The 15,846-nt window shown below is 40.1% G+C and overlaps 1 protein-coding gene and 1 long non-coding RNA gene across 4 annotated transcripts in view; both read right to left on the bottom strand.

Annotated features, from left to right (window-relative positions):
* The window catches only part of LOC120516427 (reticulon-4-like), a 91,244-nt gene extending 85,493 nt beyond the window's left edge, over positions 1-5,751 (bottom strand). The window contains exon 1 of one of the 3 annotated variants that reach the window (XM_039738072.1): positions 5,199-5,751. In XM_039738072.1, the coding sequence (XP_039594006.1) occupies positions 5,199-5,517 (319 nt within the window). In that variant the 5' untranslated portion in view covers positions 5,518-5,751. The remainder of the gene's footprint in view (positions 1-5,198) is intronic. The other 2 variants (XM_039738074.1, XM_039738075.1) reach the window with 2 other exon arrangements.
* Positions 5,752-11,384: 5,633 nt separating this feature from the next.
* LOC120516885 overlaps positions 11,385-15,846 on the bottom strand; it is a 60,552-nt gene continuing 56,090 nt past the window's right edge. The window contains exon 3 of the long non-coding RNA XR_005630936.1: positions 11,385-11,660. This is a non-coding gene — a long non-coding RNA (uncharacterized LOC120516885). The remainder of the gene's footprint in view (positions 11,661-15,846) is intronic.

The raw sequence follows: 15,846 nt of genomic DNA, 5'->3' as shown, positions 1-15,846 counted from the left end.
GTTATTCTCCCTGCCTCCAGCCTACCAGTCAGTGCATGTTATATTCAAATCTCTTAGATTATCTATACTAATAAAAGGTAAAGCCCTCACTCACTCATCACTAATTCTCCAACTTTCCGTATAGGTAGAAGGCTGAAATTTGGAAGGCTCATTCCTTATAGCTTACTTACAAAAGTTAAGCAGGCTTCATTTCGAAATTCTACGTGTAACGGTCATGACAGTAGACAACATCCGCCATGTTGAACTTTCTTATTTATGGCCACATCTTCACGAAATTTGGTAGGCGGCTTCCCTGCGCTAACCGAAACCAATGTACGTACTTATTTCGGTGGTATGATGCCACTGTCGGCCGCCATATTGAACTTTTCAACGGTCTTTGTTACTTATGGGCCCATCTTCAAGAAATTTGGTACGCGGGTTCCCAGCGCTAACTGAATCTTACTTACGTACATATATACGTCCATAGCCTGCAGCTCGGTCACCATGTGAGGCGGCGTTGGGTCCCCCATCCCAACGCCTCCCACGTTGTTGGCTGCCTGCCTATATAAGGCCATCCGTCGCTCCGGTCTCTACATTCCCTTCCTTGCTTTGCCACGGGATTCACGTCTCCCTGCTGATAACTACAGCCTTTTTATTTAATCCATGGCTTCTCCGCGGTTTTATTGTTCATTTATTACGATTATAGTTATTGTGTAGGTATTTTAGACTTACTTTACATTGTTCAGGTACCCATTTCTTTTATCATTTCCTTTATCATTCCAACCGTACCTTTTCCATTCTCTTTGTTACATACTGCACGGCCATATCAGGCTCACTCTTCATATCCGGAGGAACATTGTGTCTTATGTATTGAATGACTGGGACAGGTTCAAGGTATGGACTGATGACGGTACAGGAGATAATTATATTACACAGGAGCACTATAAGAGTGAAATGCTTAAGCCCTTCACCTATGGTTCTGCATGTGAGTTGATGGCTGCCGCTGAATTGTTCAGTTGTCGCTTTCAAGTGTACCGAAATGGGCAAATATTTCACACCTTTCGACAACCGCCAATGCCTCTTAAACATCTTAAACTCACAGGTAACGATTTCAGTAGTGGACACTTTAATGTTTATGAATGTTTAAACTCTCAAAAGCTGGATGTGAAATTATCGATGAAACCGGTTGTATACTTACGCTTGACAGATGCCGAATGTCTCTTCAACACAAGTCCTACAAATACTGTCGTAATTGAAACAAACCATGAAACTCAAACCGATTATGACAGCAGCAATCCAAGCTGTGGGATTTGAAACAAGATTACTGTTCACATGGCCAACTGTACGTTGCATGCTCAAGAGTAAGCTCAGCGCACAGCTTGGTCATATTACAACTGGAGGGCTGAACTCACAATGTGGTATACAAAAAAAACCTTAACAAATAATTACAGTGAACCCTCGTTTATCACGGTTAATCCGTTCCAGACTCTACCGTGATAAATGAATTTTCGCGAAGTAGGATTCTTTATTTATAAATCGAATATTTTTGCAGTATATAGAAAACCAGTTTACGACCTTCTAAATACGTTTTTTAACATTATTAGAGCCCTCTAGACATGAAATAACACACTTTAGTCACCATTACACTTGTATTACCCAATATATTAGACAAAATAAGAGAAAATAAGACATATTAAGACGTTACAAATATATTACTAGGCTCACCCGCCTTTTAAGGCGACCGACTTTTATCCTCAATTTATGTGCACTCCATGTGTACATCAGCCATGTAAGTGTAGGGAATGAGAACATTAAAGTGCCCATTCATAACATCTCCCGAAAACCTACGTTTTTTTATCCCCTCGTATTTGTACCGTTAAAGACGGAGTTTCATGCACTAAATAAGCTATAGATGAGAATAAGTAAGCATCATCTCCCCTGATATTTACTACGCGGTGAGGCATTTGTACTCCATCAACATTAATTATTTCCAGAAACATAATTTTGTCTATTTTTCCAGCGCATTGTGCACAAAAGCAAGGGGATGATGGGAGCAGCAGAACTCTGCTCACATTGCATCGCTTCGTACCTCAAGCCGCAAGTAGTAAGTCTGTGATAAGCGGAATACCGCTACGCTTTGCACTCATGGGACGGAAGGACAATCTCGAACGCTTTTATATAGTAGATTATTGTACCGTACATTTAATTGCACACAAACACACACAGTTCTTACACACAACCACTAACCTATGAAGGCACAACCTCAGTAGGAGAGTCTTCAGGTGGTGCAGTATATTCAGCAGGTGCATCGTTGTCTTCTTCCGCTGAAGGAGTACTAAGAGTAGGCAGTGGGTGTCTGGGTGCGCGGCTGAAGAACATCTTGATAGGCAGTTGCTGGTGCTGTCTTTTCATATGCGCGAGGAGGCTTTTGTAGGGTATTGCCATCTTTGATTATATTCACGAGTTTCACCTTCTCCTGGATAGCAAGCATCTTCCTCCGGCACTTAGTTTTATTGTCAGAAGGCTTAGAAAAAGCATCACGTTTAGGAGCCACTGAGGGGCTTAGATAAAAGTTCTCAGAAAGCGCATGCGTAGTGAAGTAAGCATGTATGAGAAAAAAAAATCGCGATAGAGTGAAGCCGCTAAAGTCGAAGCGTGATATAGCGAGGGATCACTGTATTGGTATATTTTCCCTCAGTTTAAAAAGGCTTAATTTTCTTCTTAATAAAAATTTTAAGGCAGTACTTTGCCACTGCGAAGCGCAGGTATTTTGCTAGTCAGTCTATAAAATGCTTATTTTATACCACTATTAATAGTTCTGCAAGTCATTTTAATCTTGTGTAGTACAGAACATTTATTACTTTTTTACATACACATCTTTTGCTAGCAGCACATGTTTAAAGGTGTTTACTCCTTTTTATTTTTAAACTTGTCTCTCTGAACAATGTTTAGCATGTCTTTCTACACTGCTGCCATGAACTTCTAAATTCGGGCAGTGTAAATGCGTGTAACGTTTTTCCATTTCCCCTTTCTCTTTGCTACGGTAATTTAAGGCAAATTTGGCCAAACTTCATGTCACGCAATGACATTAAAAGTACACAGAGTCACAAAGTGCTTTTACAAAACAATTACAACCTAATGACTACATTTATAATGTAAAACGATAGATATAAAGGCATTATTGATAAATACAAGGAATAGTGTGGAAAAAGGCTGGACATCAAGAAATGTGAGCAATGCATCTGGAAATCAAAACTAATATAAAACTCTGGAACAAAAAAGCAAGGTTGAGTCCATTACAGAGAGCTAAATCTGAGGAGTTTTTCAACTGTCATTAAAATTTTACATTTAATAAAGAAAGTGTCTGAATGTTCCAAAGATCAAGGTTACAAACCTAAGATAATACTCCTTAAGACATACAGAACAAGGTGTTAGGACAAGTGAAACCTCTCAGCTATCACACTGTTTCAAGGCAGGATATTCCATGGGTGTAAATGATGACCGTTTTTAATATAGTGTTCTTGTATACAAAGGATTTTGTAGCTGAGAGATTATCATCAAGTAGTTAAAATGCCACCCCACTCTGAAAATGTAAACATTTGGGCATATTAGTTACTTTTCATGTTCAATGGTAAGCCTTATTTAAAAGTAAATGTACATTTAAAAACGTAGAGAAACCAAATATGGTCATGCCCACTGGATGAGATCTGCTGGTTAATTCAACCAGATTGCTTGCTATATATATATATATATATATATATATATATATATATATATATATATATATATATAATAAATTTGCCCAATGAAGTGAGATAACTTTATTTAAATTAGATGGGTAGTTTTAAAACGTTGCATTTTTAAAAGCAAACTACGCACTCAAAAAGTATTATGTTCTCACCAGCACTTCTCACTGTGTGACTGACTCTCGCGTGCTAGTAATTAATAACCGGTTGCCACTTACTGTGTGACCTTACGAGACTTAACAAAATCGGCCAATAAAAAAAAAAAGGGAATTTATCAAAAACCTACAGCAGGTGTGGGCACCTATGACTTAATTCACATCCCTGCTCTCTTGTTTAAGTAAAGACAGCAAACCTGGAAGGCGAATTCATCAAGCAATACTAAAATAACAGCTGCAGGTGATAACCACATAGCTCCAGCTGACCCGTTTAGGCCGGTGTGTGGAGTCTCCATCGCATGCGGAACTGGTTTTCGCCAAGGAATAAATTTAACAACAGGCCTAAACGACAATGCACATGCTCGGGGGCGACGCAATACGTTTCGTGCTTGTGACTTTTTACTGCACTCGATGTATTCGTTCTCGTCATTAAACTCGAGCACCATTGTCTTAATGCTCGTCTCTAGTGAGGGCGAGCCTGATGAAGCCAAAACTCGTTTAACCCTCCCCCATCCCAGCAGGACATAAAGGACTGAACCACACCCCGAAATCTGCGGGCGAGTACTAAAAGCAGGCCGCAAGTCGATTCTCTCCGGCTGGCGACTCATTTTTATAAAGACATTGTCCCAAACGGGCCAACAAACACGCTTCTCGGGAACTGTCTGTATGATGAAATCCGAACTCCTCACAGCCATTAAATGATTACTTACGTATATGCAAAAAGGACCATACAAAAAGCAAGTATTGCTGCCCTTTGTTCAGTACCAAGTTAAAACACCGAAACAGGAAAGCAATGACAACTTAGCACCCCAACGCGTTCAGCACAGCTAGCAAGTGCCAACTCACTGAGCTCATTGTTGTGCTTCACACTTGTGTATGGCACCCCAATTATGTCGAATGGGTGAGATTTTTGACAACCCTTCCAAAAGCCATCCAACACCGGGCCAACGCAACAATCACAGTCTACAGAAAAAAATCGAGCCGTTTATTATGATCGCTAGATAGACATCGGTTTCAAAACACAAAACCTCCAGTGACAATGCTGCAGACTCGGGCTATAAAAATGTGGCGAGACGGACCAACTCTAACAGGTTAACAAAAGAAGTTGCGGCAAATCACAACTACATGCAGCATCCTTAATATGATTATCAATTGTTTTTTATCCTCAATTATAAACATTTTCTCATGTAATAAAATATGCCAGTAATGGATGTTGCCATTTTATCCATATACACATTTTTAATAAGATGGTTAAGAAGAAAGCAGAGGGGATTATGTTTCTACGTCTGGACATCAGACTGCTGCTGCGCCTGCTTACCTAAACAGCTGGATGATGGAGCCAAGGGCGCGGGCGGAGTAGCCACCTCCCCGGCGACAGGCTTCAGCATCTCTTCCTTTTTTTCTTGGTGCCGGGGCTCTTCTAATGGTTCTGCTGGAATCGGCTTCTTAATCTCCAACTTGGTAGAATCCGGAGCTGCAGTCACGGAGTCGCTGGGTTTGCCAACTAAGTCTAAAATCTCATCGTCAGACCCAAATTCCACGTCGTCTTGCTGTTCGTCTTCGTCGCTTTCACCTTCATGAACTTTCCCGAGTTCCTCAGGGTCTGTTGTCGAACTTACATTATCATACGCATCCATGATTTTAGAAAAGATATATTAAACACCTTAAAACGTGACTATAAATCATACGTATTTTTAAAAAGTGCCTTTATGTCTTGCGCGAATGCACGCAAGTTAGTTTTATCGTTTGGGGTTTGCAGCCAAAGAAAATTGAAGAAGTGCGCCACCAACACTCACTAGGCAGTTTCCCCGACTCCCGTCTAAGAAAAGCCCGCCCAACTACTCTTTCAAACTACCCCAGACTAAGCCCTACCCACTTCAAGAGCAGGAAAAAAGCAGAGAGGAGGCGGGGAAAGACGTCAGAGGGCCTAGAAAATGCAAATATGGACCAATCACAACTTTGAATGGGCGTGTAAAGTTGCGTCCGCTACCATGATTCGCCATTTAAACTGTCAATGGTAGTGTACACTCGAGTACAAAAGTTCACGTCGACTAGTTTTGTAAGGTACTTACGTAAACCTTACCAAGAGAGTAATCAAATTTCCTACCAAACAGGAGTAGTTTATAGAAATAGGCTAAATCGATTAATGTTATACCGTGCTATCACCGGATTAATATGTCAATAATCCACATTTGATTGGTTACATGTATTGACCACGCGTTGCCTGTGAATGGCTGCTGGAGGCTCTTTGATACATGACAGCCTTGAGCGTGCACGCTCTTGTAAAAGTACCCCAGGGAAATACGACTACGGGTTCTAAAATAATGGTGCCTTAATGGTTCACGTGTGCTACCCGAGTCGAAGTGCTGAGTCAGTCGAGGAATTTAAGTGACGACTCGGTTTGAAAATAATAAAGCATTACTCTCTGATTTGCTGTATCACTTCCGGATAATACACGTCGGAGTCTCGCGTTCGGCTTCAGTTTCGAAATGTCTCTGTTCTGAGATGACGCCAAGTTTGGCCGACGGAAGAATGAAGTAAATAAGAAAATGTTCACTTTCTTCAAGTGACGAAAATTCAGATATCCAGTTTTTGCCAAGAACGGCACTGCATTTGCCTTCTTTAGGCAAGTAAAATGGATGATGAGTGACTACTTTTACTCAAACTGTGAATTAAAGGCACCTGACCTGTCAGTTTGTGAAGTCACTTTTAACTCCTATCCTTTTCATATTAATTATATTGTCAATTTTAATGCTATAAATTCTTGTAATGTCTATAGTTCTATTATTGCTCACTTAAGTCATAACTATTCCTGATCTCACTATACTGTATACTGTAGTACTGTTGGTTTGTGTGTAATTGATAGTTGGCATTCTTGAAAGATAGATTTGTGTAGCAGATTAATTTCCACAGCGTCAAGGACTGCAATCTCATGCATCAATGCATTCAGAGATTTGTCAGGTAAACAGGACAGACATTATGAGGTAAGGAAAGTTGTACTTCCTAATCATGGTGCCAGAGAGGGGTGACATGTTGCTTGTTGATTAGCTGATGCAAGTATGATTTTCATTCTGCTCTCCCTATGTGACAATGACCCTATCAACCTATGAACAAATCTCCAAGTCCTTAGAGTTCTGGTGCTTCCTGTGTTGGTACTGTATATGGTTATGAGACATGGACTCTAGCTAGTAACCTGAGACAAAGAGTGGACTCCTTTGGTACTTTGTCTCTCCGGAAAATCCTTGGGTACCGCTGGTTTGACTTTGTGTCAAATGAGCGGTTGCTCATGGAATCCTGAATGAGGCACATTATCTGCATTGTGAGGGAGCGTCAGTTACGTCACTACGGCCATGTGGCGCAATTCCCCAAGGGTGATCCAGCTCGTAGGATCCTCATTGTTGGGGACCTGAGTGACTAGACCAGGCCAAGGGGACGCCCACGTAACACCTGGCTGTGGCAGATAGGTGGTCATTTCTGGACAGTGGGACTGGACCATGTGTCTGCCTGAGGGGTTGCCAAGCTGTTTCGTCGTGTGGTGGGTGCAACAACACACTGTACCAGTGCATGCTCCCCAACTTGAACTTGAACTTTGTTATACTAGAGCTGACCCTGGTAATTTCTCTGCCTGCCAAGGGCAGTTAATGGAAACTGATAACCTTCAAAGTTTTGCTACTGCCACTGTTTCAGCTTTAAGGAGAAAATAGCAGTCCCCGTGCAATTATTTTATATGGAACTCACCAGAGCTCAAGATGAAATTAAAGTGGTTTCCAGATTTATGAAGTTTACTGGAGCTGGACATAGCACATTCACTTCAGAGGTGTTAAAAAGTGTTCTGTTTTATTTGTCTGGATTGACATTTCTTCATCTTTACTCTTCACCCTTGGTCTTCCCCATGTGTCATCACCTCGCCCTGCCAACAGACAGCATTTCACCATTATTGTTGTATTTGATATTTGTTTTCATCCACAGTGTTAAAGCATGGATCCAGGTGTTCCACAGAGCCACAGTTTTCCATTTACGGAATTGTTGGTGGTTAGTTTGGCTTTTTCATGTTGCTCGCTTTAATTTTACTGATATTTGAATTCATATAAGCCCACTGGCATAATCCACCTTGAACAGTTATTGTGACTGGCAGCTGTCATTACCCATGTTTTGATATGACTTTGTAAAGACTTTAATGATTGTCTCTGAACCTCTCTTATTTACAGAGTGCTTTTGCTGGTATTATTACAAACTGAAGCTAAATTATATTTGTTAAGGTGGTTTGGATTTTGGAGTGAAAATAAATTAAGACTGAAAGGCTTGCTCTTCATTTAATAAGTAAGACAAACTCCTGCCTTAAAGTTATCTTTATCATTTGGATTGTGGAATCTTAGAAGATTGGGTGAAAAAAAAGTTTAGAAGAATAGTGATGCAACCTTGATTGATATTACATCCACCAAAGGTTCAGTTATGTCCCCATTGCTGAAGGACTGCCACTACCATTTGTATTTAATTATAAGGAAAAGATGGACATTTTTGTAAAATAATAAAAAGTAAGTGTGTCACAGTGGCTACAGTTATGGCCTAGGCAAAGAATACCACAGGTAGTCCTAATACTTTTCTTTGAGTTGATAAACTGTAAAAATCATTTATGGTTGTTCCTGTTGATGTGTGGAGGCCATATTAATGTTCTTTGAGAACCTCCTCTGCAAGTGAATATAAATCATTTAGTAGACTTATGTAAATAAATCCTTTTTGTTGAACATTGTTAGAAATCTGAGCATCACAAAAGTTATTCAAGGTTTGTCTTGAAATTTAAAGGCGTGACGTTTTGACGTTTTCTCCTTTAGATTTTCTCCACCTAACTTGATCATTTTCAATCCTGCTGTTTATTGATATTTATGTGATCGTTTTCACCATGTTCCTGGTTTAGGGCTCTGATATCTTCCTCTTTTTGATTAGTGGTTCCTCATCTTGTTACTAGGATAGGAATGAGGCTTCATACATGATGCCTCCTTCCAAAGTCAGTGTTTCACTGGCAGCTTCCAACTTTATCTCTTATGTAGTAGTGTTCATCAGGCTGCATTCACATGCCTTTGAGGTGTATTTGACAAAAAGGAGCCAGAGGGGAGCTGTTCACTCTAGTATCGTGCACTACTGGCTCTATAAAAAACTATAGTCAACTCACTCCTTTTTCTTACAGTTTGACGGCCTTCCTAAGCGATTGACGACCTCTGATGATTTGGTCAGGGGGCATATTGCTTACACCTGCAGTTTCTGAACATTTGATTCTTGAGTGCTGAAATCATAAATTATATTGATGACACTGAAATTTCATGCATATTGTGAGCACTGGAGTATTGTTAGGTTTGTTTTGTTTTGTTGGTAATGATCTGGTTTGACTTAGTTTGTTGAAAACATGCATTCACAGATGGTAAACTACTCTCGGACGAAGATGCAGCAATGTGAGAATAGTGCGCAAGGTGGTGCACTGTCACCCTCAAGAGATGGAGCATGCCATTACTTTAGCACAAGCCAATTTGAAGAGTCATGAAAAATTAGTAAAACATAGTTCGTTTATTAACAAAGTCCATAATCAAGGGAATTGGCAGAAGTTTGTACACTGTAAGGTAACACATTTAAGCAGAAGCACAAGCATCAACAAAAGCAAATCCAAAAATTGGCAGCAGCCATACAGTGAAGGTCAAAAAATGAAGAAGACTGCAAAACTAAATCATTATCCAAATTCCAAGCTAAGCACGCCAAAAAAATCAGGAATATTGGGGGAGCACAAAATGATTGCTGTCACAAAAGCACAAGGTAAACATGGCCACAACAGCCACTATCCAAGCTGCTCCTTATTGTTTTATTTGCCCCTCCCACCTTATAACTGCTATGTAATTAGTGTTGCATAGCAGCAGATACAGATAGGAGGAGCCAAAGGCAAATAGCTGTCAAAGGAAGTGGTTAAAATAGGAACCTAGCCCATTCCTGACATCAGGAAAGTGATTTTTGTCTTTATTTGTACTGCATCATTTCTATAGTTTTGCTGTAGATAAATTGTGTTGCTTCAAATGTTTTGATGTTTTAGACATGAGGACATAACAAAGTGGGAAAGGTCTTGCTCAGTTCCTATTTGAAGCTTGTGGGATTTTTGCATATGCAGAGAAAGTTTTATTAGATTGGATCCTCATGTCTTCAACATTGCCTTTCTTTCAGTACTGATTCTACTGCATTCACAGTTTGGGTACCAGATTTATAGACTTAGTGTACTAAAAAATACAAAGATCAATACTGAGTGCCTAACAAAGCTCTTTTAATTTAAAAATTTTTATGGCCCTCTGTCAACTATTTGGTTACCAAAAGCAAAACCTGTGAAAAATTATGGAAAAAAAATAAATAAAATGCAAATATATCTGGATTTTAATTGACAAAGCACCCTTTGGAGAGCAGCTAGTTGTGCTTGTGACTGGTAGTCTTAATTTTGGTACTTTAGTTTAATTTTAATTTAATTTTAAGTTAACAGGATCACCATTCCAGCTAATAAGTAACCTTTAGGCCCCATGTTCACTTGTGAAAGTCCTTGTGCAAAAGTTTTAGAACATTTGTTGTACGATGAAGCGAGACAGAACATCATGCTGTATTTTCTACTTTACCTAGTCTATACGTAGAATATGGTATTCATTTGATGTTAGTATCTACTATAGTATACTCTTGTTTTTCTTGGCTTATGAAGATCTTTTCAGTTTCTTTCTTCAACAACTCTATCTGTTTGAAATAAGAAAAAGGGGTGACATACACACATAACCATGCAAACCTAACAAATAAAAATTATGTATGCTGTTAATGGGCCTGTGGTTCTGTTTTGGGTATCACAATTGTATTATACCTAAGGCGTTTAGATGATCTTGTGTACAGATGGTGATAGGCTTAGGTGGAAGAGAATGATACCATTGATGTTGACATTTTCATTGAATTTCTTGCTAATGGTTTCATTCCAAATATCAATAAAAAAGGATAAAATTCTAAACCTGTTCCAAGCACAAGAGATTGGTAAGTAATCTTATTTAAGGGTGCATGATGGTGACTGGGATGGTTGCATTATTTTTGATTCAATTTTCATTTCTGCCATTGGGGTAAAATAGGACAACCAGGTAAATGGTCAGAAGTGTTACTTTAACCCCAACACCACCCCTTTGAACAACTTGCGATAACACTTGTCATTTAGAGTGTGCTCACAGTAGGCATGTTTGTTCTATACCGTGCCCAAGTGCGATTGCCCCGGACCTCCCAGCTGGTCTGCAGTCACCCTGCGCTTAACATTCTGAGACACCAGAAGTTCTTATGTTTTCCTTATTTTCTTTTTATAGCTGTTTATCTTCTGCATGTTGATGATGATGAATTGTTCTCAGTGAGGGTGAACATATTTTATTTTATTTTCCACATCAATGGCTGTGTGAAAAGTATGCCCCCGACACAGACAAACAAACAGACACCAGAATGTCCAAAATTCACACTTTTATTAAGTACACAGTACCACAATATCAACAGTCTCAGTCTCTCTCTCTCTTACTGTTTCTCTGGTGTAGCGGAAGTGCTGCCATCCAAGGTTCCAACCACATCCAGGCGCCCCCTGGCAGTGACTCCATCTTCTCACTCAAGGGCGGCCACCCACCTGCAATCCAGGGAAAATATTGTCCCATTTCTGGTCCACTGCTTCTTCCGACGTCCCGGCGGGGCAAAGTCCCTGGGCATCTATGACAGCTGTTTCATATGCACATATTCCAATATTGGTTGCCTGATGGTTTCAGAAGAAAAAAAAAGATTTAATTAGGGATTCATGGAATCTAGGGAGGAGTACATTAATACTCCAACTAACTCCATTAAGTTGGAGTTTTTGCAATGATATATATTTACAGGTGCTCTTTCAGGACTACACATGATGGTCTATTTTTTTAGTCTTGTTAATGTTGAAATATTGACATTTGCTTTGCAGTAACTATAGGAAGAACAAATCTCTTGTACTATCGTCAAAATATTTAAGAGTCACCTGCTTACTTCTCCTTCTCAAACAGAAAATTTATGACAGAGATTTGTAACATGTTCATAGAAAGTATCCAGCTTTCTTTTTAGTAAGCTTATTTAGATTAAGTACAGCCTCCCCATGTGCTTTTAAGATATGACGTCAGTGCAGTGGAAACAGTGGAATTCCAAGGACTGGAATCGGAGAGTAGCAAATGATATGATATAGCTACAAACTGCAATCCTTTTGTTGTACCTACAGTACAAAATGTTGTACATCTGGCCTTTAATTTTTCTTATTTGTCAACCAATGTAGACTCTTCAGTCGGTTTTTCTAAAACATAATTTTGACGGTTCTTTTAAATGAATGTGAATTTTAATTTCCAGAGCAAGAGGTTCTTTCCAAAACCAATGATGTTGACAACAGTACCTGAGTATTAATCCACCCTTTTAAGAAACTGCCAAATACTGATTTCTGGGTTGTTGGGTATCCTACTCAAAACAGATGAGTTTAGAGTAGCCAATCAGCCTAATATAGACATTTTCAGGATGTACCTGGGAAAAAACCCTTACACGCTCAGGGACACCAAGTATCTCTGCATAAACTAAACATTTCTAGTCTAATAGTATTTGTGTAACAATAATCTAGCAACTCCTTTGATAATAACTTGTAATTTGGATTCTGACTTTTTAAATGAATATTACCCCAGTGACCAACAGATAACTTCTCTCCTATACCTTGTTTGTTTTCTAATCAAATAATAAAAGTCTAGAATACCTGGGAATTCCCAAGAAGGAGCTGAAATCAGTAGCTAGAGACAGAACATTTTGGGCTGACCTGCTTACCCTGCTGCCACTACAACCCAAACTGGGAAAAGTGGTTTTAGAAGAGGAGATGAGGTAATAAAAGCTACATTGGAAATCAGAAAATTCATGGATGGTTGGAAACAATTAAGAATTTAATTATTATTTATTAGTTTTGCTCATTGATCTGAAGGTAGTAATTATGCAGAAGAAAATAAATACAGCAGCCAGTTTTAAAGGGCAATTCAGACTCCCAGAAAGCATAACTAACAGGCTAAAAATTATAAATGTCACTTTGTACAAAACCTAACACTCCATCCTGCTGCAAGGGTAAGCTTCTACTGCCTTTAAAACCTAATAATTGGCTTATTTGGGTTTTAAGATGGATGGATGGATGGTGTTTGTAGAAAGGCAAAATAAAAAGTAAAATGCAAGTGCAACTGATAGCGTAAGAAATAGTCCAGAGAGGTTATTATTACTGGCATAGTATTTGTACCAATTACATCCTTTGCAGTGTTTTCAGTTATTTGGTCTGGCGCACAGGAAATATTACTGAAGACTGGTGCATTATTAAAATGCCAGTTGCAGTAAAAATGCTCATGAATTGCTTATGTAAACAAAAGGGTTTTTAGAAAGGGAGTCTACAGAGTGGCTGTCTGTCATACCATTAAAAAAGATGTAGCAATAGATGTACTTATGTAAGCCTTTTATCCATCCATCAATTTCCTAATCTTCTTTTTTCCCTAAAGAGTCATTGGGAGCTAGAGTCTATCCTAACAGCATTGGTGCAAATCAGTAACCATCTCAGAGCAGGATGCCATTCCACCACAGTGCAAATTCATGCACATTTACCCACAGTCATAATAGGCCAGTTTGATGTGATCATCTTACTTAACATGCATGTGATGAAGTATGATAAAGCGTTTGTGGCAATGTGTGTATTTTTATTAAAAACCATGCCCTCCGGCTCAGGATGGGTTGTAAGTGTGTGTGGTAGTGTTGCAGAGTGACCCTGTGGTGTTGATGGAGTGATTGGCAAGATGGGCATGTACGTGCAATTGCATGCAATTTAGTCGGTTTCCTCATTAGCATTCTGGGAATTGTAATTAAGGTGCCTATGCACACTTGAGTATAAAAAGAGCCTGAGTATAAAAAAAATGAGAGAAAACATAGAAGAAAAACGAAACATGGAAAGAGTCTGAAAGTTAAAGGGAAAGAAGGGAAGAAATATAAGAAGACAGATGGGATTGTGGACTAAGCCCCAGACACAGACAGGCAGACATGTTGTAAAACACCATCACACGTTTATTTACAGCAATATTTACACAGTCCTAGTAAGTGCACACAAACCCCAAGACTTCCCCAAAGTCCAGGCCTCTCACACACTCTGCCTTTCTCTTTCTTCGGGCCGCCTCTACTCTCTCTTCTCCTGCTTCGTCCTCTCCTCACCCGACTCCAGCCTTGAATGAAGGGAGGCGGCCCCTTTTATACAAGCCCGGATGGGCTCCAGGTACTTCCCGACACTCCTCCACGGACACTCCCCTGTGGGCGGAAGTGCCGGCTGTGCACCTGGAACCACTCCAGGTGTCCCCAGTCTTCTTCCCCCTAGCACCTTCAGGTGTGGCGGAAGTGCTGAGGTCCAGGGCTCCGAAGGCAGTGAGGTGCCCCCTGGTGGCAACCATGGGCCCCTACAGGGTTGAGCTTCCAAGCTTCCCACCCATGGTCCCCAAAGCAACCAGGGTGGTCACCCCCACATGGTCCGGGGAAGGCACAAGCCCTCCTCTGGTCCTCCTGGGGGTCCCGGCCAGGTCGCCTCTCCAGCCGTCTCTGACACTATACAGTGGAGGGAAGTGGCCACAAAGTGGACGGTACTACTGGGGCGGGGTTGCTCCTATTGATTGCCCAAGGAGCAGGAGTGACCAGCGACTGAGCGACTCTCAGAGGGATCGTGACAGGAGAAGGCATCAGGACTTGAGAGGTTCCATGCCGAATGCCAAAGGAACTTGAGCTAGATTGAAGGATGATGGCGCTCTTCAGGGGATGTCTCCCCTTGTTAAGCAGATGTTAAGGGTGAGCAAAAGAGACATCAGTTTGAGTGGATGCACCAGTCCAACCTTGGTTTATCACAGTCAATCCAATCAATGTCACAGTCCAAGGAAGTGTAGCAGCTGTGGGCAACCACAATGCATTTGATTCAGACAGAAGGAGAATACTCGGGCAGAATATCACATCCAAGTTCTTGGAGCCATGAGGCAGCAGTTCTGACCACTGGTGCTCTGTCCTGCTCCCTGATTTAAATGTTACTTTGAAAAGAAGAAAAAAAGTCTATGATTGCTTCTAAATGAATTTGCTAAAAAGTCTTATGATTAAAGTTTCCTATTATGTGGCACTTGAGTAGGAAACTGTTTTGCAGGAGGTTGCTGCACAAATTATGGTATGGGTGTAACAGTGAAGGAAGGTAATGATTTCTGGACATTTTCCAGAGCAATAAGTACAGCAGGCTGTTAATGAATGGCCTCACTGGTAATGTTTCAGGTCACTGAAAGTTATTGGAAGGCAGATGAACAACTAAGTGCATTAAAGCCTCACATGCTTCACTTCACTTATGCATATTGCACTACTGTCATTAGTTCTAATTCTTCAAACTTGGAAATACTGGCACAAGCAGCTACAGTAGTTGATTGTGTGGGCAGCAAGTGAAAGAGTGAACTAATACAAGAAAAATGAAGAAGCAAGGAAGAGTAAAAAGTGTACATAATTTCACAAAAGTACCAATGCAAAACTCTCAGTTTAGTTTGTAAAAGAAGACCCAAAATAGCAACGTAAAAAGGACAGGAGTGTGGCTTTAGTAATTTAAGCAACAACATTATCACCTGTCCTCATTATAAGATAAGAAAATATAGCATACAGACTCAACAATTCAATTTTTTTTGTTGTTTGTCTCGTTTAAAGGATGTTAGCTGGTGACCTCTGCAAGTGAAACAGGCGGTGATTCACTGATGCATTGTACACATCCAGAGTGATGATCATGACTTTACTGTAAGCAGAAAGAATATTGGTAAAATAATTAAATCATGCAATGGACTCACTGACACAAGTATCCAGAAAAATAAATATCATTTAAAAACACCTCAAGGAAAGTTAAAGATCATCTATAA

This window comes from Polypterus senegalus, chromosome 16 (assembly GCF_016835505.1).
Source record: "Polypterus senegalus isolate Bchr_013 chromosome 16, ASM1683550v1, whole genome shotgun sequence".
NCBI lineage: Eukaryota > Metazoa > Chordata > Cladistia > Polypteriformes > Polypteridae > Polypterus > Polypterus senegalus.
This window is presented reverse-complemented; position numbering and strand designations above follow the sequence as displayed.